Source organism: Strix aluco, chromosome 15 (assembly GCF_031877795.1).
Source record: "Strix aluco isolate bStrAlu1 chromosome 15, bStrAlu1.hap1, whole genome shotgun sequence".
In the NCBI taxonomy this organism is placed as follows: Eukaryota; Metazoa; Chordata; class Aves; order Strigiformes; family Strigidae; genus Strix; species Strix aluco.
The window spans coordinates 15,155,962-15,177,943 of record NC_133945.1 but is presented as its reverse complement, the minus strand read 5'-3'; the positions used below and the strand labels follow the sequence as shown (position 1 = coordinate 15,177,943).

Below are 21,982 nucleotides of genomic sequence, written 5' to 3'. Positions count from 1 at the left end.
ACTGTCGTAATGTAACGCAACGCTCCCCTCCCTCCTCCTCCTCCTCCTCCTCCTCTTCCTCCCGGGCGCGCAGCGGGCCGGACTTGGCTGGGAGCGATGACTTTTAAACCTACCCTGGGCCCGGGGCTCCCGGCGGCCGCCGCCGGCGTGCGGGCCGGGGCGGGGCCCGGCGACACCCCCGACCCGGACTAGAGGGGCTGCGGGGGTGTCCGCGCCCAGGTGGAGTGTGCCTGCGGCCGCCCGGAGGGGATGAGGGCGGCACCTGAGGGGACGAGGGGGACCCCTGAGGGGATAAGGGAGGCCCCGCTCAAGGACACCTGCTCCCGCTTACACTGCGAGCCCCCACCTTACACCGAGAGGGGGTCTCGGTCCGGGCACACCTGAGCCCTGGCCTGCAGGGCCGGGCAGAGGGGTGGGAGTCGGCCCCCGAGGACTCTTGGGGAAGACCTATGGAGGGGCCTGGCCTCCCGGCAGGGACCTGAGCTGCTGGGCTCGCCTGAGCGGCAGGCAATGAAGTTGCCACGGCGTTGAACTGGGCTCTTACTGGTAATAACTTTTGATTCCTTGTGCAGAATTTAAGCTTTCCCTTAGAACTTTTTTTTGCACACACACAAAAAAGCCTTGGTAGGTTGCCAGGGATGGACAGTTTTAATCGTTTTTTAAGAGCATGTTCAGTTGAAGGCACTATATAGTTCTAAGCCTGAGGACAGCAGTTAAATGTCAGTACTGTTCAGAAATCTGTTCACTTATTTTAACAGAGAAGTGTTTGACCTCTTTGTACTGTCCTCTGGGTCACTTTGGACATCATTAGCTGTGTATAAAGAAATTCCCTAAGTAAAATATATACAGCTTAAAAAATATAAAGTGGTTACTGGCTAACAAAAAAAGCAAGCTTCTAAAAAGCCACTGGATTAGGCATTAGTGTGGTCCCCACCCCCTCATAAAACGCCTTGGTCTGCTGGCCAAACAAGCATCAAGAAAAGGGTCGGCCTCCGCTGCTACCTCAGTTTTAATAACTTGTCATTCACTTGGTTTGTTGCTGTAGGACAGTGCCTTAAAAGCACCTGGCTTGCCAGCTGATCATACACTGAAATGCACAGCTGGGTTACCATAACTACGTCAGGTATGGATGACGGTGGAAGTCTGTGGTGAACTCTACTAAGTAAACTTTTGCCAGTGCCAGTCCCAGTTACAGATACATATACATGAATAGACAGAAATTAAGGTATAACACTAACATTTATTAAGAGCGAATATATGAAAGATTAGAAAGAACAGTAAAATAGTAAAAACAGTTTGCAGCAGTGCAAGAATACGAGGTTCCATACTTAAAATCCTTACAGCAAGCAAGAGGGGAGTCCCTGGAATAATGGTAATGTAGAAGATTCTGTGCAGAAAGCATCCCCGAAGCATCTGACAGTCTGGGGTCTTTGTACCTGTTATACCCTTTGAGGAGAAATCTGATAATCATCACTCCCATGTGTGGAGAGATCTGATAATCATCGTACACATGTATGGGGAGGTCTGATAACCATCATACACTCACACAGTTGTGGATATTTTGGTCTCACAGGCGTCTTTAACAACTACACAGTTGTGTTCATGATCAGCCCATATATGGATAATTGTGGCTCATTTGTAACGCTGAGCTAGCTCTTTAGCTCTGTTATAATCTTGATATGACAGGAGGGTTGTATAGCTTGTGGTTTGATATAACAGGAGGGTGGTATGACTGTGGTTTCTTCTGTCCAGTAGTAACACCAAGTAACACCAAGCTAGCTCCCCAGCTCTGTGTAACCTTTGACCTGTGCCCAGAATCACAGTCATGGACAAGTTTATAGCAACAGTAATGACAAGGTCTAAAGTCTTGCGCAGGCCAAAGCCTAATGTCATTCTGTATCATCTGCTGATGTGGGTAACACTGGCAAACCATTGAAGATAACTGGGTTTTATTCACTTTAGGATTTTGTAACTTTCCACATTGATTTTTTTCCTCTTGAATGCTTGTGCTACTAATAGTCCTTGTCTCAACAATCCTGCCTCTATTTGTAATTTTACTTTTCCTGTCTTTCTACAGACACAGCTCTGTCTCACAATTTAACAGTTCCCTCAGAAGTCTGGGCCAAAGTTGTGAAGCAAATCCGTATCATAGAGGCTGGGCTTGCTCCTTGGCATGCAGGTAGCTGAGCACCTCCAGGAGCGGGATTAATGACAGAGTGGGGTAAGGGTCCACTTTTTGGTGGCTCAGTACCTTTTGATCATAAGTGACATCATGGTATTAGGCTAAGTTGACATTTTACCTTCACCTTGCCTAATGGGTTGCAGCCACCAGCAAGGTTAAGAGTCATCTTAGTGACAGTGCTGATATCTATGTCCAGTCTTGCCCCTGCTACCATGGTTCACTCAGGGTATAATGCTGCTGTGTATCAAGGCTTTGCGTGGTGGCATGTTTCGCTTTGCTTACCAAGCCAGCAGTATTAATGAGTGTTTGACAGTTTCATCAAAAGTTTGTCAATTCAAGATATCAGAAGGGTTTTAAAGTAGTGAGAATCTGTTTCTTGCTTAAGCTTATGCAAATCCAATTCTACGTATACAGACTGAAGAGAATTATGTAACATCTTTAAAGAGACAGAAATAGGTTTCATTGATGTTAAATACTTGCTCTTCAGTGATAGCAATATTTCCATATGATATTCTAACACGTTTGTCACATCCTGTTATGAATATTGGTAATCCATTAAAAAAAAATGTTCAGTAGCTTGTAATGACAATTGATCAGCTGTTCCTGTTCCATCCGTAGAGTGAGTGGTTCTGTGGTGAGTTAATTCTTGCAGCAAAGCGAGTCTTTTTTCTCTTAAGAAGCTTATTGCCAAAAGATAAAGTATTGCAACCTGATCAGAACTAAAAGTGTATCCATTTTTGCCCACTTAGCTTTCATGGAAGAATCAGTGTGTCATTGTCGTTAAAATAACCACCACATGAACCCTAGCACCACAAAAATCTGCCATTTCTTAATTATTAATCAGCAAACTAAAAATAAATGCATAAAATCATGTCTTCTTCTCCTCTGCTAATTTTAAAATAGACAAATGTTCTCGTTCTTCTTGCAAACAAGGCAGTGTTAGTAATTATAGTAACCTTTTCCTTAGTATTTATTGCTTGTGTACAGTAGTGCCTCTGAGCCTCTGGCATTTGTTAGGGTGCTGTTACACTGTTTTGGAATTGGATGAGAGGCTAAACAGCTTCCTCTGAAATCTGAGAATTTTTGCTTTTACAAGTATTTCAAGATGAGAACTATTAAAAATACTCAGGTGTACCTTTGATATCATCTGTGTACTCACACTATCCTCAAAGGATTCTTTGAAGAGTTGAAGTAAAATGTCCCAAACTTGTGAACAATGTATACATTTTTTATTACGGGGGACATACTATGATAGTATGTGGTTTCTTTTCTGTAACTTATCTGATATTAAAGACATTCTTCAGTAATGACAGAACTTCAAATTGCTATTAACCCAATTTTTAAATACCTAATTTAGTTTTCTATTCATAGTTGTCTAACAGTTTGTCTTCACTGATTTCTGCTGAACATCTGACCTCAAAATATAATTATTTAGCTGAACACCTGACCTCAAAGTATAATTGTTTTGCTCATCCTTCTCAGTTAAATTTATCTTAGTTATGTGGATAGATTTTTTTCAGTGGAATATTCTTATACAAAAATGTCCATCCTCTTTGTTATACAGTCCCAGCCTTGTTCTACAGAGTCTTTGGCAGAGGCACATTCCCAATTTAGACAGTTACGTCTTTTCAGGATCAGACTCGGCTCCAGGGCTGGTATTGCATCACAGTAGTAAATGAAACTGGGATTGGGGCCCTGCCTGTGGGTGCCTATCATCCGGCAGTTTGTGAAACGTGCTGCAGGGGTGTGAAGTGATACTCGGTGACATATGGCCATATGTATGTGGGCTGGAGTGTATCTACACATATGTGATAATTTGTGTTTTTGTTTTGACTTGGGAAACAAATGCCAGACACACCTAATGACCAAGTGTTTGTGTACACTGTTGGGTAGGAACACACCTAGGGCACTTGAGACAGCCTCTGCATACCTCAGCTCCCTTCACATTGATCCTGCGTGGTGAGGGCACAGCAAGTAATTTATTGGCTGCGTTGAGCTGCAGCTCTGTCCCATTGTTGGTGGGGAGCTCCTTCCCCCTGCGGATGCTTGCGGCTCATTTTCTGGAATGATGACATCATGCTGAGATGTAGATGAGTACAAGTGTCTAATATTTCATAGATTGCTTTGTCCTTGCGACACAGCTTCGGTGACACAGAAGCCTGTTCCTTGGTTGTGAAAAGGGGACTTTAGTCTAAAAATGTTGCACTGGCGTTTAATAGTTATGGTCACTGTCTCACCACTTGGTCTTTCAGAAGAGAACTTTGAAATAAAAAAAATTTAAATATTTCTCGTTTAGAACATTTAAAGGGGAAACATGTATTTAAGATTATAGCATGGTGGCAACTGCTGATTTATACCCTTAACGTCTTAGAAGATGCAGGCCCTTGTGCACACCGTGGCTCGTCAGTGCTGAGGAAAGGGTTTAGAGCGGCTGACGCGTGCCAGGGCAGAGCGTGAGCATGCACAGAGCACGCAGCCGAGGACAGCTCGTCACTCCCCGCCTGGGGGGTCGCGCTGGGGGGGGGCCGGGCTGGGCCCGCCCCGGCCGCCGCCGCCGCCCCCAGCGCCTTTTGAAAGTAACGAAAGTTTCCAAACGTGCCAGCAGGCGCGCCCTGGCGGCGCTGATTGGCGGAGCCCCCCGCGGCACGTGACCGGCAGCCAATGGAGCAGCCGTGTGGGGCGGGGCCAGGCGGGGCAGAGCGGCGGCTGCCGGCGCGGCGCGAGCTCGGTGGTTCTGTGGCGACGGTGAGAGACCGCGGCTGCCCCCCCGGCCGGCGGGAGGGCCGGTAGCGCTCCCGGGCTTCCCCTTCTGGCGGGACGCCCTTGCTGCGGGTAGAGGAGGGAAGGGCGGTTTCGGTGCGGCGCAGCCCCTCCTGGTGTCCCGGTCCTGCGGCGGTAACTGGGGCAGGGTCGGGGAGGCAAGGGGAGCCGGAGCCGGGACCCAGCCTGTCTGCGGCCCCCCGCCCCTTCCCGCGTCCTTCCTTGCGACCCTGCATCGCCTGCTGCTTCGGGAGTTGCTTTTGCGGTTGCTGGTGCGGAGGGGAGGGGAGCGTGGGAGCCGTGCCCGCTGGCGGAGCTCCATCCCGGCTTCGTGCTCCGACTGGGAATGGGAAGCCCCAGAGCGCTGTCTAGCTGGCCTCGGCTTGCAGCTGGAAGCATCAAGGTCAGGAGTTTCGGGACAAGAAACTTTGCAGGGTTTCCTTAGGAATTGCTGGAAACTCAGAAGTATTGGAGCTGGACTGGTGTCTGAAAAGATGAGGGCTTTGCTGAATTAAGCCTTTTCGTAGAGAAGACCGTGAGAAGATGATAACTCTTTTTAGTGTTGGCTGTGGGATTCCTTAGTAATCCTGGCACTCCCATGACCTCTTCCTTGTCTTTCTCCTTGTGGTGATTTTCTTTTGTATTGCTTAAACAAAAGAAAATAGGCCTTTGTGTTACAAGAGGACCCTTGCAAGGGGACTGTTGTAAGAAAAATGTAATTTTCATAGGATGGGAAAGCTACATTTCTGGGGTAAAGAGGAGTTTTAGTTTACAGTTAGGAAAAAATGTCTAATAGGAGCTTCATCATCTCTGCTGTGGATAATTTAGTAGTGTTTATGGTACTCTTTTACTTTTTTATTACAATATGAACTTCTCTGACTCAGACGATCTGGCATTGCTGCAAAGATAGACCAACATTGTTCACCAAGCTAAAATGTTATTTAAAAAAAAAGTATTCGGTATGTAGAGTTGTTTTGAGGTCTTTAAATTAGGACTGAAACAGAATCGAAGTTGAGGTCTTCATGAATTTGGTGAACTCAGACTCTGATTCCCAAATTGAAGTTTCTGCAGTAATTTTGTGTGTGGCTTTTCTTAACGTTGTTTTTTTTCCTTAAGAATTTGGAGTTCTGCTCTCACTTGTATGAAATTGTTTCCTGCAACGTTTATGCTGAGGTATTTTTCTCCTTGCAGAAGTCCATTCCCCACCCATGAACATTTCCACTTCCTGTATGATGTAGAGATTTTGTAATGTCTGTGACCAGCACTTGTGCTGCTTGCACGCAGGAAGTCTGGCCAGATGTCTCTTCTGGCTTCATGTGTGCGAAAACAAGTAAGGTGCAGCCAGTGTGTGCCTGCTACAGACTACGACTTTCTCTCTTTGTTTTTTCCATGTTTGCCAATGTTTAACAAAACATTGGTAAAACCTCATTTACCCCTCTTGCCCTCCCCTCTTTTGTAGTGATCCTAGACAATGAGTTCTTAATTGGTTTAATTAATTACTTTACAGGCATTTTGCATGCTGTCTCCAAGCTGTTAAAAATCAAAGGAAGAAGGCAGCAGGGGGAGAAACAAAAAGTCAAAGCTCTACTTTTTCTGCAGGCAGTTTAGAAAGACTTGTGAGTGGGTTTTGGGTTTTTTAACGCAAATTTCAGAAAATAAGAAGAAGCTTTAATACTTTGTCTGAAACTTGGAGTTTTGCTTTTCAGTTTAAGTTTGTATCTTTCATCTTTGGTTGGTTTGAAAATTTCTGTGAGCTAAGATGTAGTGCAGCTGTACAGGGAACTTAATAGGTCTCCCTTATGTGTTGTGGACAAAAAACATGTGCCTGTGGCATGGGACAGTAGTGAAACAATCTCTGCCATGTTGTGTCATCTCTGTGGAGTAAGTATAGGTCCACAGTCCTTCCATGTATTTGCAGTTTAACAATTAATTTTAAATTATAAGTACTGTTTAGTAATGGTAACCATGAAACAAAGCGTACTCTTAACAGATAGCATCCTTAGTGGGTCCACAATCTCATGTTTACAAAGACAGAAACCAAAAGGGGCAGCATCTTTATGCTTCTGTGGAAGTTACCAAGGTTCTGTGGAACTCTTATATTATAAATCTCATGGCTCAGATAGGGAGAGTTCTTTTGTATGTGACTATATAATCTTAAAAAATGCAAATCAGTGCGTCCTTTAAGTCCTTCCAAAGTGCAGTGTGAAAACACAAGTGAGAGCCAGATATGAGCATATTCAAGCTTTTGAGGCCAATGGGAGCTGTGTCTTTTGGTTCAAAAGGGTTGTTTGAAAACTTTTGGGATCAAGATGTCTTGCATTCCATCTTTATTTCGTCTGACTTCTTTTTGTTGACTGTCTGAACACCAGTATGGAATTTATTATAATGCTTGTGTCAGAAGAATTCCTCTTTGGAGACTTCTGAAATATATTTTAATTTGTGTAACAAAACCAGGCATACCCTGGGTGGAATCTCTGTTCTTGAAGAAATCAGGAAACTTCCTGTTGTCTGAGTGGTGAGAAATCACCATCTAAAGGAAACTCTGGCTTGCTGTTCTCTGGAGTGGTTTGACCACAGCAATGGATGCCGGTGTTTCTTGGTTTCTCAGCGCACCTGCATCACTTTGTGTCTGACTCTCCCTCCCTGTCCCTCATGTGTAGAAGAGAAAACTTTTTCTTCACAAGTGTGCTGCAGGGATTGGTGTGTGTCTGCAGAGTGCCTTGAGCATAAGGACATCAAAGGCGCTTTCAGTTCACTTAAAAATAATAGAGTAGATGTGTTGTAACCTATCCTAAGTCAAGAATGCTAATTATGCTTGGTCATGATTTTCTTTTTAATGGGCAGGGGTACTATTTGGAAAATCATTCCTCCTTACTCACACTTCTTTTCCTCTTCTTTTTCCCCAGTGCATACTTCTGTAAATACATACAAAGAGCAGCAGCCTTGAGACTTCTTGCTAGAAATGTGTCAATACATCACACAGTGGCTTTATTTGTTAGAAGGAAGACAGGTAGCTTTGTCTAATTAACATTTTGTGTTGAGACAGTTACAAAAACTAAAGCTTAGTAACTTTTCCCCTCACCTGCCAGCTCCCCTTCTAAATAGTAGTGTAATTTCTGTGAGCGTGTAGCAGAGGTGTGTGGGCACAGCCCAGTTAGCTGTGACAGCTGCTTACTCTTTGTTCAGTATTCTCCTGAAAATCCCCTAGGCTGTGAGAAGGACTAATGCTTTGCAGCATTGTTTGGGTATGTAAGAATTGGGCTTTAGATTGCCAGACTACTTTGAGTACTTGATACTGTTGTGTGTAGTAGAGGTAAGAACTACTTGTGTTTGTCTCAGTAAAGTTACTAGATAGATGGCCGTTAATCCTGTTTAAACCAGGTGACTTTCTGGAGAGGAAAGTCTCAACACAGGTTATGAATAATTTTTCCATTGAGTTCAATAGATGTGCAGTGGATGCACATTTTCTTTAGCTATGACATGCTCAGAAGGTCTACTCCAGCATTTCCTGAGTATCACAAATAAGAAAAGTAGATGGCAGGACTGATATCTAAATGATCTTTGAAGGCTTCACCTATTTTCCTCTTTATTCCATCAGGATTACCTCTAGGAAATGTTTTGCTCAGTAGATCTGGAGTTGAAACTTGGTAGAACTGTGTTTCTTCAGTCATTAGATTTCAGTGATACAGCGTTCTGACAACTGCCATTGTAGTGAATTGTTCAACTTTACTTTTATTTACTGTTCTTGATCTATTTGGCTATTAAGTTGATAATGTCTATGTGGAATCCTTGCCTCACCCAGGGTTGGGCGTGGACAGACTATCCAGAGCATTAGGTTTGATGTTTCTCCATTGTCACGGCTAATTCATATAAAATGATATTAACTAGTGACCTGTTTATTAGAGTGCATCACGCACATCAGAGGGCATTTATTTAACTGTGGTGTCTAGATACTTAAGTCTTCAAGTGGGAGTGGCGAACTTAAGTTCTTGATTCCCCTGTGGCTCTTCCATGTGTCATTCTCATTTGGGACTATGTCTCTAGACTGGATTTGTGCTGGCACAGGGACAGCTGGATGGTCTGGATTGTTCACTGGGTTGCTACAGTCTATCTGCATACCTAGTCCAGCCAGGTGGTATCCCACTAAAACCTCTGTGGAGCTTTTATCCTTACTTCCCTGGGAATTTCTGGAGCTCCCTTCTCCCATGGCTCTCTGAGGTATCCAGATATATTGTGGCTCTCAGCTGTACATGGATTGTTATATTTCAGGTTTGAAGTTGGGTAGCTTTGACTATGTTGACCTAGGGAGAAATTTTTCATGTGCCAGCAGTTATATCCGTAAAAAGCTTAAGTGTTCCTGGTAATGTTAACACAGGAAATTAGTATCTTGAGTACCTTATCTGTGTCTCTGAAGTTTCTCTTTAATTTCATGGTAAGCGTCTTCAGGGTCGTTGAAATCGACCTTAATTGCACTGTCTTTGGAGCTGAAGTTGCGCCTGAGATGTCTTCTCTTTCACTTGTGTTCTGTGTGCATTGGCACAGCTGCAGCTGAAGTTTGAGGTTTGGTGCTCTGCTGCGTAGTCAGAGGGTGGGGAAGGTGCTTACTGCTGGGGATGTGGTGTAAGCATCCAGCAGACTTGGGAGAACTGGGGAAAGGGACCTGATTCTTTCATTAGTGTTTCTTTCACATTTACGGTATATCTGACAGAGCTGTGTCAAGGCTGGTCTGTGGTTTGGTCTCCAGGTGTGCAGTGACTTCCTGGGAGGAGGGGGGCACTGCTCTGCAGCGAAAAGTACTGACATAGCTCACTGCATTTGTTCTTATCCTTGATCCTTTCATTTTCCAGGGGGGGGGGAAAATGACACAGGAGTGCTAAACTTTGAGGACTCATCATGGAGGACTCAGAAGGACATCACTTCAGCTCAGTGGAAGAGGAAACCAGATACTGGAGAGAGTTGGCTATGAAATACAAGCAGTGGTAAGGCAGTGGCTTCATTCCTCTTAAGCTGTTCAATAGGGTGCATAATGCTGCATGCAAAGACATAGGCAGCACCACACAGAAGTAGATTCAAGGTGGTTCAGCTGTCTTGAGCAGTAGCAGTAGCAATGCTCCTGCACAAACTACAGCAGCCCAGAGTCCTTGATGCTTATTTGAGCAGTGAATCTGTGCTGCTGTGGCACTGCTGGTGTTGGCCCTTGCTTTGGTTTGAGGAACTGTGTGTGCTGAAATTGTGCCTCTGACTGCAGTCTGTGGGCAGCCCAGGTAAATGTAACTCACTGCAGAACCTTGTTGAGGGTGGATGATCTAGGCCATTGCAGAAGGAGATGCTGCTGTTCACTCTTTGTATCTCTGTGTGGATCAAGAATAATTTGACAGCACATAGGTGGAGGAGGATCAACTGGGAATGGAAGTACTCTGCTCTTCCCTTTAGCTCAGTATGTTGCTGTAATGGGTGAAAAAAATCCAGATTTTTTAAATGCTGGTGTTGGTGGGTCCTTTCTTAGACTAGGTGTTCAGACTTCTACACCTACCTGAAAGGAGGTTGCAGAGAGCTGGGGATGAGTCTCTTTAACCAAGTAACAAGTGATAGGACAAGAGGTAATGGCCTCAAGTTGTGCCAGGGAAGGTTTAGACTGGGTATTAGAAAGCATTTATTTCCGGAACGGGTTGTTGGGCGTTGGAATGGGCTGCCCAGGGAAGTGGTGGAGTCCCCATCCCTGGAGGTGTTTAAGAGTAGGGTCAACTTAGCGCTGAGGGATATGGTGTAGTTGGGAACTGTTAATGTTGGCTTGATGGTTGGACTGGATGATCTTCAAGGTCTTTTCCAACCTAGACAGTTCTGTGATTCTGTGCCTTTCAGTGCTGCTTGTTTAGGTTGCTGTAGGATTATTTCAATAGAATTGTTTAAGAATATAAGAACATCTTTCCTTCCATCTTTTTCTCTTATTCTCACCTTTACTAATTGAAAATGGCTTTGTTCATATTTCCAAATAAATAATTGAATAACAGATTAAATATGCAGATGGCAGTGGACAATGTACAGGCTAAAGAGACTCCATGTGTCCTCAACAACTATAGTGTGATAACAGACTTTGGGATTTTTCTATTTATTTGGGCTTCTTTTATTTGTTTATCAGCTTACCATGTGGTAGCTTTCTGTGCTTGACAGGGAGACATTTGCATATGGTCCTCTCTTCCTGTTGAATACATATGTTGGAGAAGGGCATAGAGCTTTCTGTGTTAAAGGGCAGTATTTTTTATACCTCGAGTATACAAGAGAGATTTTTTCTTTGTTCGTTATGATGAGTTCTGTTGCTGGAATTGCTCTTTAGTGCTGAGAATACACAGGAGGAATTGCGTGAATTCCAAGAAGGAAGTCGAGAGTATGAAGCTGAACTGGAGACTCAGCTGCAGCAAACAGAGTCCAGAAACAGAGACCTTCTGTCAGAAAACAATCGTCTGCGAATGGAACTGGAGTCAGTTAAGGTAAGAGTGGATGATGCATACAGTAGCTGTACATCCTAAGTGTAAAAGTGAATGAGACAGGCATATGCAGATTCAGCTTGCTTTGTGGACAGGGACCTGCAGCACTACAAAGAAGTTGAACAGAACACTGCAAAAAAAGTATTGAAAAATTAGGAAATACTAATCTGTTGTCTGCTTTGAGGGTGCTGGACACCTTGGAAATGCTCCTGAACCTCTACTTGCAGGTTGTGGCTATGTGTCAGGGTAGATTTGCAGTAGAGTGGAGAGTAAACATGAATGTAACAGAACTGCTGTTTTTTTCCTTCTTCCATTTACTTAGTGCTTTTGTTCACAGCTTTCTTGCTGTCTGCATTGTGCAGACACAGATAATATTGCAGAACAATCAAAATATAAACATTCTAGCTGTGTTCTTGCATTACATAAAGCTCAGTAGTTTTAAACATTTGTTTTTACATAGCTATGTGTTTATTATCTAGCATTTCAGATAAGCTGGGAAGCAGCAGCCAGTGGGTAACACACAGAAGTAAGAGGCATAAACCAGTTTCTGTCCTGCTTTTGTTACTGAATCTGTCTGTACTTGGGGAAAAATAATTTATCTTCTTATGCTTCTGTGAAATTAAGAATGACCTGAAAAACATTAACTTCCATAATTATAAAACATAAAGGATATGATTCTGTGATTCTGTAACTTATTGAGATCGAACTTCTTACCAGAGTGACTTAAGAAATAATGAAGCTATATAGAGTGTGAAGAGTGAGTCTGACTCATTTCAGTCTCATTAAAGATGCTGCTAGTCCCCTGTGCTGGTTGACAGGTTTAGGAAATACTGGTAAGTTTTCTTAAACTTGAAAAAAAAGAAGTCACTGAAATTGGTGTGCCTTTTAAAGGTTTGATCTTGTTGACCTTTTACTCAAAGGTGAGGTATAGTCACCCAAGAAACACTACATTGTATTTTGTAGGCTAGGTCATTATCTGTGGAAGCAGAGATGAATTTAATTACACTTCTTCTACTCAACTGGATACAGTAATGACCTAATAGGAGTGAAGGTATTTGTATAAGGATTATTCAGATTTTCAACCCCTTTTGTCTAAACTGTTGTCCAAATTACTGTCTTAAGGAAATACTCTTCTGTCCCAGGCAGATGCCCTGTCCCTCTAGCACCAATTTAGTGATCCCTGCCCTGCTTCTGGATAGTAAAACCTCCAAGGCTTGTTTCATTGTACTTGTTATGTTGCACTGATCTTTGTTCTTCTTGTATTAGTGCCTTAGCAGTATTAAATGCTCTGCACGTCATACGGCGTGTTGGTCTACTGTTCCATGTAGCCACATAAACCCATGGAAGCTGATGGGTCTGGGGAGAAGGCATAAGTTTGACAAAAATAAAACCTGCAGTTCATGTAATTGAGGAGGGTGTGGACTATTTTCTTTTTTTAGAGGAGCTAGGATGAGAGGAGGGGACAATGAACCAGCCAAAGCACTTAAGAATAAAAACAGTAGGAAACAACATAGAACTTCAAAAAGTGGAGGGTAAACATATTTTAGAAAATCTTAAATTATTCTTCACAGTAGATAACTTTATTAAAACATATTCTGCTTGAAACAAACCTTTTAACAATTGGCTATTCATGCAGCCTGAAAACTGCAGTAACAGCCTGCAGCGAAGGAACAGAGACTCCATTGATGGCCAGATCAGCTGATAGTTTATTACAATTGGCTAAAAACAAAGACTCAAACCTTGCAGTTCTGGTCTTTTATCTGAATCAATTCAAGAGCAAAGCATTAAACTCGTGAAGCTATTGAGCAGCAGTGTTAACTGAGCCCATCAAGGGTTGGTGTCTGCATCTAGGTCAACACTAGTGAACTTTGCCAGGCCCACACAGCTTGTGGCTTTGAGCTTACCAGACTAAGTGTGTGTGCTTGCTCCCTCCTCAGAAACCAGAGTTCACACTACTTAAAAATAAAAGGGAATAATGATTTGGAGGGTTTGTTTAGAAAGTCCCAAAAAGCTAGTTGAAAGTAATCTGCCTCTTAGGGTTTGGGGGCTCTTAAATTCAGCATGTAACTATGTTTCAGAGATCCAGAATTATAGCTGTGTCACTGCACTGTAATCAAATAAGAATTTCTTAGTTCAGAATGGGTATCTCTTTCTCTCCTCCTTGTCTATGCATTTCATGTGCTAAAATAGCTATCTTCAAATTATCAGTTGTGCTAGACTACATGCCGTGGTTTTCAAATTCCAGTGCATGGATTAGTTTTCAGTGACTTCAAGTGTGTTGTACTTAAATTCTGGATGGAGAAAGCACTTCAGGAATGTTACTTATACAGTAATCATGGAGTTTCAAAAAAATCTCTGGCATGTTGAAGTGATCTGATAGCAAGGTGGTGGAGTATAAAGCGTTGCAGTAGATGGTGTGCTGTGAAGCTTTCCCTGTCATTGCTAACTCCGCGTATATATAGCTGCAATATCAGGAGAGAGTGATGGAGAAGCTAAGCCTTTTTCCTTCCCTGTGCCTCTTAAATGTACCCTTGTGTACATGCTGTAAAGGGAGACACAGTTTTAGATTCATATCCAAAGCATGTTGCATAACTGCACCTGAAACATTTTGTGATCTAGAACTCTGAACCTGCTTTGGGCTGATGAAACCAGAGGGGCAGTGGAGAATCCTGCTGGTTTCACAGCAGTATGTAACAGTGTCACACTTGGATACTTTTTTTCTTGTACTTAGGCTCCTAAGTACTGCTTGACTTTTTATTAGAGTTGAAAATAAGTGACTTCTCTTGTATCCTGCTTTGTGTGTTGCTAAAGCTCTTGGGGCTCAGAAATTATGCTGAGTCTCGCTGTCTGGGAGAGCAAGGAATGACCCTGTGCTGTGGAGGTCAGGAACTGCTCCCTGGCACCATTGTTTGATAAGGAGTGACTGGAAGAGCTCTTGTTTGCTGACAGCCCAAAAGCATATGAGTAATTGGCTTTGTTGGCATTTTACCATATGTAAGGTAATGTTTCTCGAAGAACTTCACAGCATCTGCCTCTGCCTTTAAAGGGGCTCAGACAGTGCCACAGAAAGAGAACACGCATTGCTAACTCCCTGATGTGCTGCTTGATTTGCCTTTGATTAGGAAAAGATTGAAATGCAGCATTCGGAAGGATATAGGCAAATCTCCGCGCTGGAAGATGACTTGGCACAGACAAAAGCTATTAAAGATCAACTTCAGAAATATATTCGAGAACTCGAGCAAGCAAATGATGACTTGGAAAGAGCAAAAAGGTGACCCAACTTCTGTGTTTTCTTTTTCCACCTCTGTTCTGTCCTGTGAGTGGGGTGTCACTGAGCTATTTGTGATGCTGTGCTTGGCACTGCCATTCTGAACTAATCACTTTAATGATAATTGTGATGAAGACGTTTGCGGCAGATGGGAAATGTGATAAATTTTTTTCTCTTCCACTCCCTCCACTGCACTCTTTCATATCTTACAAGCTAAAAAAAATATTAATAAAACAAAGCAAACCAAACAAAAATGCAACATTATCCCTTTTGTTGTGAGAGAGGGTGTTCCTCTATGAGCTTGAAGGATCTGGTAGTGACATCTTGTGCACTCTTTTTTTCAGAGCCACTATAATGTCTCTGGAGGATTTTGAACAGCGTTTAAACCAGGCTATTGAAAGAAATGCTTTTCTGGAGAGTGAGCTAGATGAGAAAGAAAACCTTCTGGAGTCCGTGCAGCGTCTGAAAGATGAAGCTAGAGGTTAGACAGAAATTACTTGTATCTCTCCCTTTCTCCCCTCCTGACTTGTAGCTGTTCAGTCATCTCCATATATCTTAGAGCTTGGCTTTTAAGTTTGCATCTTCTAAATCCACTATCTGAAATGCGGAAGCTTCAAGACTGTTCCCCCCACTCCTTGAACTCCTGACCTTGTTCCAGAGCAGCTCATAGAAGCAAAAGTCTGTCCCAGCCTTCTCCTAATCTGTGGTAATGCTTTAGTGGGGATTAAGAAGAGCCAGTCCAGCTGGGGCATGTGCTGGTCTGGCTTCCTGTAACCCATGAAGGTCAGCTTTAATAACGATTAACCTCATTCTTTCCTGGCCTGTGAAAAGTGGAGTCAATAAAACACTAATGGGGCAGTAAAACAGGAGGGCTGTGACTGACTTCTAGTTACCTTTGAATAGCCTCATGCACTAGCTGCTTGATATCTGTCAATAAGGCTGGGTGAGAAGAGCTGGAAAAACACCTTTTATTTTCAGATCTGCTCAGGTTCTGTGCCCTTGAGTGGTTTCCGTAAGCTACAGCCAGGCTGTGGGACAGCAGTGCTTTATCCCTTGGCTAGGTAATGGTGTGGCTTCCACCTGGCCTCAGCTCAGATTTCTTTCGTGTGGAAACCAGGGTAGAAGAGAAGAGGGTGCAATAGGTAGGAACTCAACCTATCAGGGAGCTGAAATGTAGCCAAGGTGTGCCAAGCTGCCTAACCTCAGTCTTGGTGTGCCTCTGCTTACCAGCCTGTAACATCTGGAAAGGAGTTAATTCCCTGCCTCAAAGGGAACCTTGTAAAAGGTATGAAAATTGAAGCCAGATAATAGCAATTGAACTAATACTACAAAAACATCTTGAGCCACAATCCTAGAAAAGCCTTTAGTGATAATCCAGATTCTGAACATATGCCTGAAATAATCTTTAAAAGGATAAGTGACTTGACTTCACTTCCACAAGGGGGGAAAAAAGCTCTTTTGAACTAAAGATTCTCACCTTTTTTTATCTTGGTGGATACATACTCCAAAGCCTTGATATGTGTTGCCTACTTCATAGATCTACGACAAGAGCTTGCAGTGCAGCAGAAACAGGAGAAACCCAAAACACCGATGCGAACTACCCTGGAAACAGAAAGAACAGACACTGCAGTTCAAGCATCCTTATCTGTGCCTTCGACTCCCTTGGTGCACCGGGCACCCAACATGAACATATCCACCCCTGCGACATTTAGGAGAGGTGACTGACAGGGAACCAGCACAGAAATACTATTAGCTCTTGTTTTTACTGTAATTTCTGGCTAAGGGAGGAAATAAAAGAAGGGAGCAGAGTTGAGTGTTTTGGTTAAATACACCTAAATCCAGTCACCATGGTCTCACTATTCATAGACTGTGACTTTTGTGGGTTTATTTACAGACTTTTCATTTCTATTTGACTTGAACTGTCCAGCAATAATAATTGTGAGGGATAAGATGAGCTGTTGGGACTTTAGTTCACAACTGTTGCAGAGATGTTGGGCTAACTTAGGGGAAGGATTTTAAAAACTTCAGTATGATCTTTAATGTCACACTTGTTACTTGAATTGGCTTCTCTGTGAGAGTAGGTGCCCTTTGAGAGAAGCTTTCTTTTTACTCTGGAACAGCAGGACACTGACAAGTCACCCTGGATTTTTGTGCTAAATTACTATATCTCTGCTTTCATGTCAATAATATCAGCTATTTATTTTTTGTGAGGACCAATTATTTCAATATTTGAAACCTTTAACACTAACTCTTCCTTCTAACTTAAAAAGCCAGAAATTCGTGTAACTGTGTTCATGTGTATGTGTAAATGAGGGATTCATACCATCATATTCTGATGATTTGATATTACAGCTCTGAGCTCTAACCAAGTTTGATTGTGGGCATTGGTATGCTTAACCTAAAATCATGTGGTTTGTGTGGAGGAGTTAATGCTTCTGTAAAAGTGAGAGGATTTGGTGATTTGCAGTAAAATGAGAGATGATGGTGCTGTCTGAGGACACATCCCTCTGGTCCCACTGCAGCAACAGAGATGCAAAGTAGGCTGGTAGAACAAATCTGTAGAAACCAAGCCACAGCACATCTAGAGACTTTAGCTTAGGACAGTGTAACTTGAGCTGTCTCAGGGAGACAGTGCTTCATATTCCTAATGGATATGAAAGATCTGGAGATGAGATACAAAAAGATGAAGATACTGATGTTTCCTCTGCTCTGCATGTTGGGCTATCTTTTGACTTCCAGTGTCAATTTTTTTTTTTTTTAGTGAGTAATGTATCCTTCTTTAACTTGCCCTGCAGGTCTTGAGGACAGTTATGGTGCAACTCCTCTCACACCTGCTGCAAGAATATCTGCACTTAACATCGTGGGAGACTTACTGCGAAAAGTGGGGGTGAGTGATTACCTGCTAGTCAGTGCTCTTGGATAGGTAGAGATGTCTGAAACTGCAGCCAGTATTATTTGTGCTGCTGCTCAGGGGAGACCAGAAGGAGTATCTTGCCTGCAGGTTAGCTAAGCATGGCCTTGAAATGTGATCTGTCCTTTGTGTGTTTCTGACCAACCCCCAACTAATTGTTATCCATGTTGTTATCCACATGGAATAAGATCTTCCTCTACAAATTTCTGAAAAAGCATATGCAGAAAGAATAAACCAGCAGGAGTAAATTAAGGAGCAATCTGCTCTATGAAAGGCAGAGAAGAAAGCAGGCTGATGTCTGCTCTCCGGGGGGCTTCTGGTGAACCTTAAGAATCCAGTAGTCTTTTGAGCAAGACCTAATGTCATATTAAGCTGTAGTTTGACATTTAAGGTAGTGCTGTTGCTGGAAAAGTTATCCCATGACTTCCTTCTGTTTTCTCCCTTATACCCCAGTGCTGTGTTGATACAGCATTTATATGACTTTTTGGGCTGAGCTGCAGAGCTGATACAGCTGAAGAGTAATCCAGCAGCAAAGGTGAGGTGATCTAGGATGGGAGCCTGTGGTGGAGAATAGGGTGCCATTGGCTCAGTTCCCTCAGGTATACCACCTAGTACATACAACCTAATATGTGTGTAGGGAAGCAGAGAGCTCAAATGAACATTTAGTAATCTAAAATGTGATGCCTGTAAGAAAGATGTCAAAATCTCCCTGAGGAAGCTGAAGGTTTTGTGTTCCTGCTGGTGAATAGCATCAACTCCTTAACCTCCCCTACAGAAACAGCGATTCGTCTTTAGAGGAATGACTGGCTTCATCTCTTCAGAAATTCAGAACTCGTGTTGCACTGGGGCCTAGCAGGTTCCTCTACTAGACAACTCATTCTGAAAAAACAAACAAACAAAAAAAACCCCAAACGCTCTTAATGCCGTTTTGGTGTGCCACAATGCCATCTTGTGAAAGAGAAGAGTGATATCATCTGACACTTGCCTCATCTGTGTTTACATTAGGCTTTGGAGTCCAAACTTGCATCTTGCCGAAATTTTGTGTATGACCAGTCTCCAAACAGAACCACAGTGTCCATGTACATGAACAGAGATGTCCTTGAAACACGCCTGAGTCCTCATCAGCCTCTCTGTGATACAGGGTGAGTGCTGTTCTCTGCTGTTGTGTCTTTGGGAGAACTGTTGGTGTTAGAACTTAGTGACTGCTACTGTTCTACTTAGAAGTATATCTTTGTTTTGGTAGAGACAGATTTGTTTTTGAAAGATAGGGAATTAGTTATTCAGGATTATGATTTGAATGTTTCAGATTAGTTTAAAATTTGGAATCACTAGCTGCTGAAATTCAAAGATTAGCTGGAATCAACTTCTGAAAATCCACAAATTCGAAGCAAACGTAACATGTATTTTATTATAAACCCATTGTTTAAATGGAATGAAGTACAATAGAGGAGCTCTTGCTTACTGGCTCAATTTGGTTTATGCTATTGGTTTATGTACAAGTGATGTCTCAGGAACATTATGGTGTGTAGGGACTTCCCTTAGCACAGTTAAGATTCTCATTTATAGGAGAACTGGTGAAAAAGCAAATAATGGGTTCACTCAGAATGCTTTACTGTTGCTAAGATCTGTTTCCAAGAACAGCTGACAGGAAGTTACCTGACTGAATTTATAAATTTGTCTGAACATTTGAACTGTTTAAAAAAAAACAAAAAAAAAAAACCCAAAAAAAAAATCAGCAAGGTTATCACAAATTGCAGTTCAGTGTCTGTTTAAACCCTGCCAATCCTGTACTGCACATTCTTTAGATTCTCTGTAAATTAAGTGCCTACGGTACAGTTTGTTCCAGACTTAATTATTCAGCTAGACCCTTGCACTGAAGATACTGGTTTGGCCTGTTGCTCAGTGTTCAGAGTTGTTGTGTGGAAAGAGTGCTCCACATTGTGCTTGTTATCCCAGCCTGAGGAGAAACCTCATGAAAGCTCCTACAAGAAAGCTTCAAGGGCCATACGTTTACATATTCACGCAGCTGATGATATATCTACTGCTGTAATACTAGAGCTGAAATTCCAACACCTGTAAAAGATAGCCTCTCGTTACTCAGAGGGAAACAGAGCCCTGTGTTACAGTGGAAACTCAGCCCGGTTAAGCAGTGGGCTCACTTAGTGCTCAGAGTGATATTCTCTTACCTGTTGATTTCTCAAGCTGAGTGGTGTACTCTGGAAGCGACCAGTTACTCTGAAGGTGGTAACTGAGCAAGAAATGCATTAACTTCTATTTTGTATTTGCAGGTTAGTGAAACGCCTGGAGTTTGGAACACGGCCTTCAAATATTCCAGGACCAATGAGCCATCCCTCGCAAAGTGTTGTCAAGATGCTGCTATGAAAAGCCTGGCTGGCTTTGGAATAGGAAAAAAAAAAAAATTTAAACTTTAGTTTTAAAGAGAACAGGCAGCAGTCTTGGGATAGGTGAGAACTGAGCAAGAAGCTGCAATTGGCAATGGCCTCCTGTGGCCTTGTTTAGTCTGGTCTCTTGGCGGAGTTCTGTGGGTAGTATGATAAAGCAATGCTGCCTAGCAGTGCGGGGCTTAGAGTTGCTTCCTACATCAGTTGCTGTACGTAGCTCCTTGGAAGTTGTTTCTTTCGACACTGCCAGTTAAATCCATTGTCCCTCTACCTACAACAGAGACAGTATTCCCTATGCAGCTCCTCAGGCTTTGGCTTTTGGTGTTAATACAGCACTACGGTGTTCTGGCTTAAATTCTGATTGTGCTGGCCTTCTATCATTGGTGTTGTGTGCTGCAGTCACCTGAATTAGAGGAGTGTTTTTATGTGGAGAAAGGTGTATTTCTGTGGGGAAGCTGCCCAACTCTTGTGGGATGTTTGCTGGTCAGAATCTTGCTATGCAGAAACCTGCCTCCATAGTGGTAAGATGCTTTTGTAAGCTATGATTTGCCATTAAGAATAGGTCATGGTTAAAGGTGAGGAATGCCTAATGCTTAAGAGTACTTGGGAGATCCCAGAGCTAACAGCAAGATAGAAGACTTTGGACTGGCTTAGCATATAAGACATTTCTTTTTGCCATATTGTGGCTCATAAGGCCTGGCTGTTGTAGGAAGCAAGAGACCTGATTAAGTTCCTAGTTCTAACATCTTAATGGGTGGGTTTCACTGCTTTCCAGACCTCCCTTTATTAATGTGCCTTGGGTATTAGTGATTTTTTTCTTGGTTTTTTTTTTTATGAGAATATATGCTTTTAGCTCTTACTCATTTAGACATGTTTTTTAACCCAAAAAGTCCTTTATGCTAGACAAGTGTATATGAATAGAGGATTATTTTTAAATCCCTTTTTTCCCCTATAGAATATTACAGCATTTTAGTTTGTTTTTTTTAAATGGAGTAGGTTCACTCACAGTATTAATGTACCTTACGGAAGCCTGTACTTGCAAAAATGATCATGACTAAACAATTTATGGTTTTTGCAAGGGGTGGGGTAGGGAGAGCTTACTTGACAGAAGAATGCATAAATGGGTTTGGGTGTTTGGGTTTTGTGGAATTTTTTTAAGAAAATACTGTGAAAACAGCCACTGTTGCATCCATTTCTCTGGAATGGGAAATAACCACAGATCATTCCCATATCTACAAAGTTGGCTTAACTGGGGAACAGAATAAAGCTTATTTTGAATGCTAGTTGTTGATTCATTTTGAGTTTTTTTGCAAGTTGTCACTGTGGTTTATGCACAGATGTTTGCTCCCAGTTTCTCATCTGTTTCTGATCAATGAGGCTAAAAGAGACGTTGTTTTGCTGAATCATATTTAAAGATTTTCTTACACCTCTTCTCATGGTTTCCTACCCTAAGGTATGTAAACACTGACATAGCTAAAGATGGCTCTGGGATTTACAGTGTTTAGTATTGGCATTGGGGGCTCTTAAAATACCAAACTCTGGCTGTGTTAACATGGTTTTTGTCCTTTCACACAGGGAGTTGACACTTTTCTTACCCATAAGGAGCAGAAGCATGTGGGCTATTTTATTAGTTGTGCTGACACATGGACTGTGGTTCAGTGAACTCTGTAGCCTGAGGAATCAGTCAAGACAAGTTGCATTTTCCTTATCTTGCCAGAATTTGCCTGCTTGGTGAGCAAGTTGGCTTGCAGTCAGATTGAGACATAGCCTTAAGATAAGGTAGAAAGTTGGAAAATCACGGCCATGCTAGTATTATATATTTTACAGATATACTATTAATGTGACTACAGATGTAATCAGAGAGGCTAGGGGTGGATATGTTATTGAGAACTGACAAAATTCAGTCTAGACTGGTCACCTCTGTAATGGTATGGAGAGAAACTTCAGTTCAGCCACTGTTGCGGAAGGATGCAT

At 42.6% G+C, this 21,982-nt stretch overlaps 1 protein-coding gene across 2 annotated transcripts; it reads left to right on the top strand.

The window, feature by feature from the left end:
- Window positions 1–245: 245 nt before the first annotated feature.
- NDE1 (nudE neurodevelopment protein 1) lies at window positions 246–21,292 on the top strand. Of its 2 annotated transcripts, none has more exons than XM_074840577.1 (9): window positions 246–546; window positions 9,790–9,921; window positions 11,277–11,430; window positions 14,550–14,698; window positions 15,040–15,176; window positions 16,233–16,412; window positions 17,491–17,582; window positions 18,612–18,748; window positions 19,895–21,292. In XM_074840577.1, the coding sequence occupies exons 2-9, from the start codon at window positions 9,836–9,838 to the stop codon at window positions 19,986–19,988; spliced, it is 1,029 nt and encodes a 342-aa protein (XP_074696678.1). In that variant the 5' UTR covers window positions 246–546; window positions 9,790–9,835; the 3' UTR covers window positions 19,989–21,292. The 2 variants fall into 2 exon arrangements, with proteins under 2 accessions (XP_074696678.1, XP_074696677.1); XM_074840576.1 differs by lacking the exon at window positions 246–546 and adding an exon at window positions 4,884–4,927.
- The last annotated feature ends 690 nt before the right edge of the window (window positions 21,293–21,982 follow it).

What these genes read in the sequence shown, in the direction of transcription:
- NDE1 (XM_074840577.1), top strand. Translation starts at nt 9,836, where the DNA reads ATGGAGGACTCAGAAGGACATCACTTCAGCTCAGTGGAAGAGGAAACC. An exon ending in GACTTGGAAAGAGCAAAAAG is followed by an intron (nt 14,699 to 15,039) that starts GTGACCCAACTT and finishes TCTTTTTTTCAG; the next exon opens with AGCCACTATAATGTCTCTGG. An exon ending in ACTTACTGCGAAAAGTGGGG is followed by an intron (nt 17,583 to 18,611) that starts GTGAGTGATTAC and finishes TGTTTACATTAG; the next exon opens with GCTTTGGAGTCCAAACTTGC.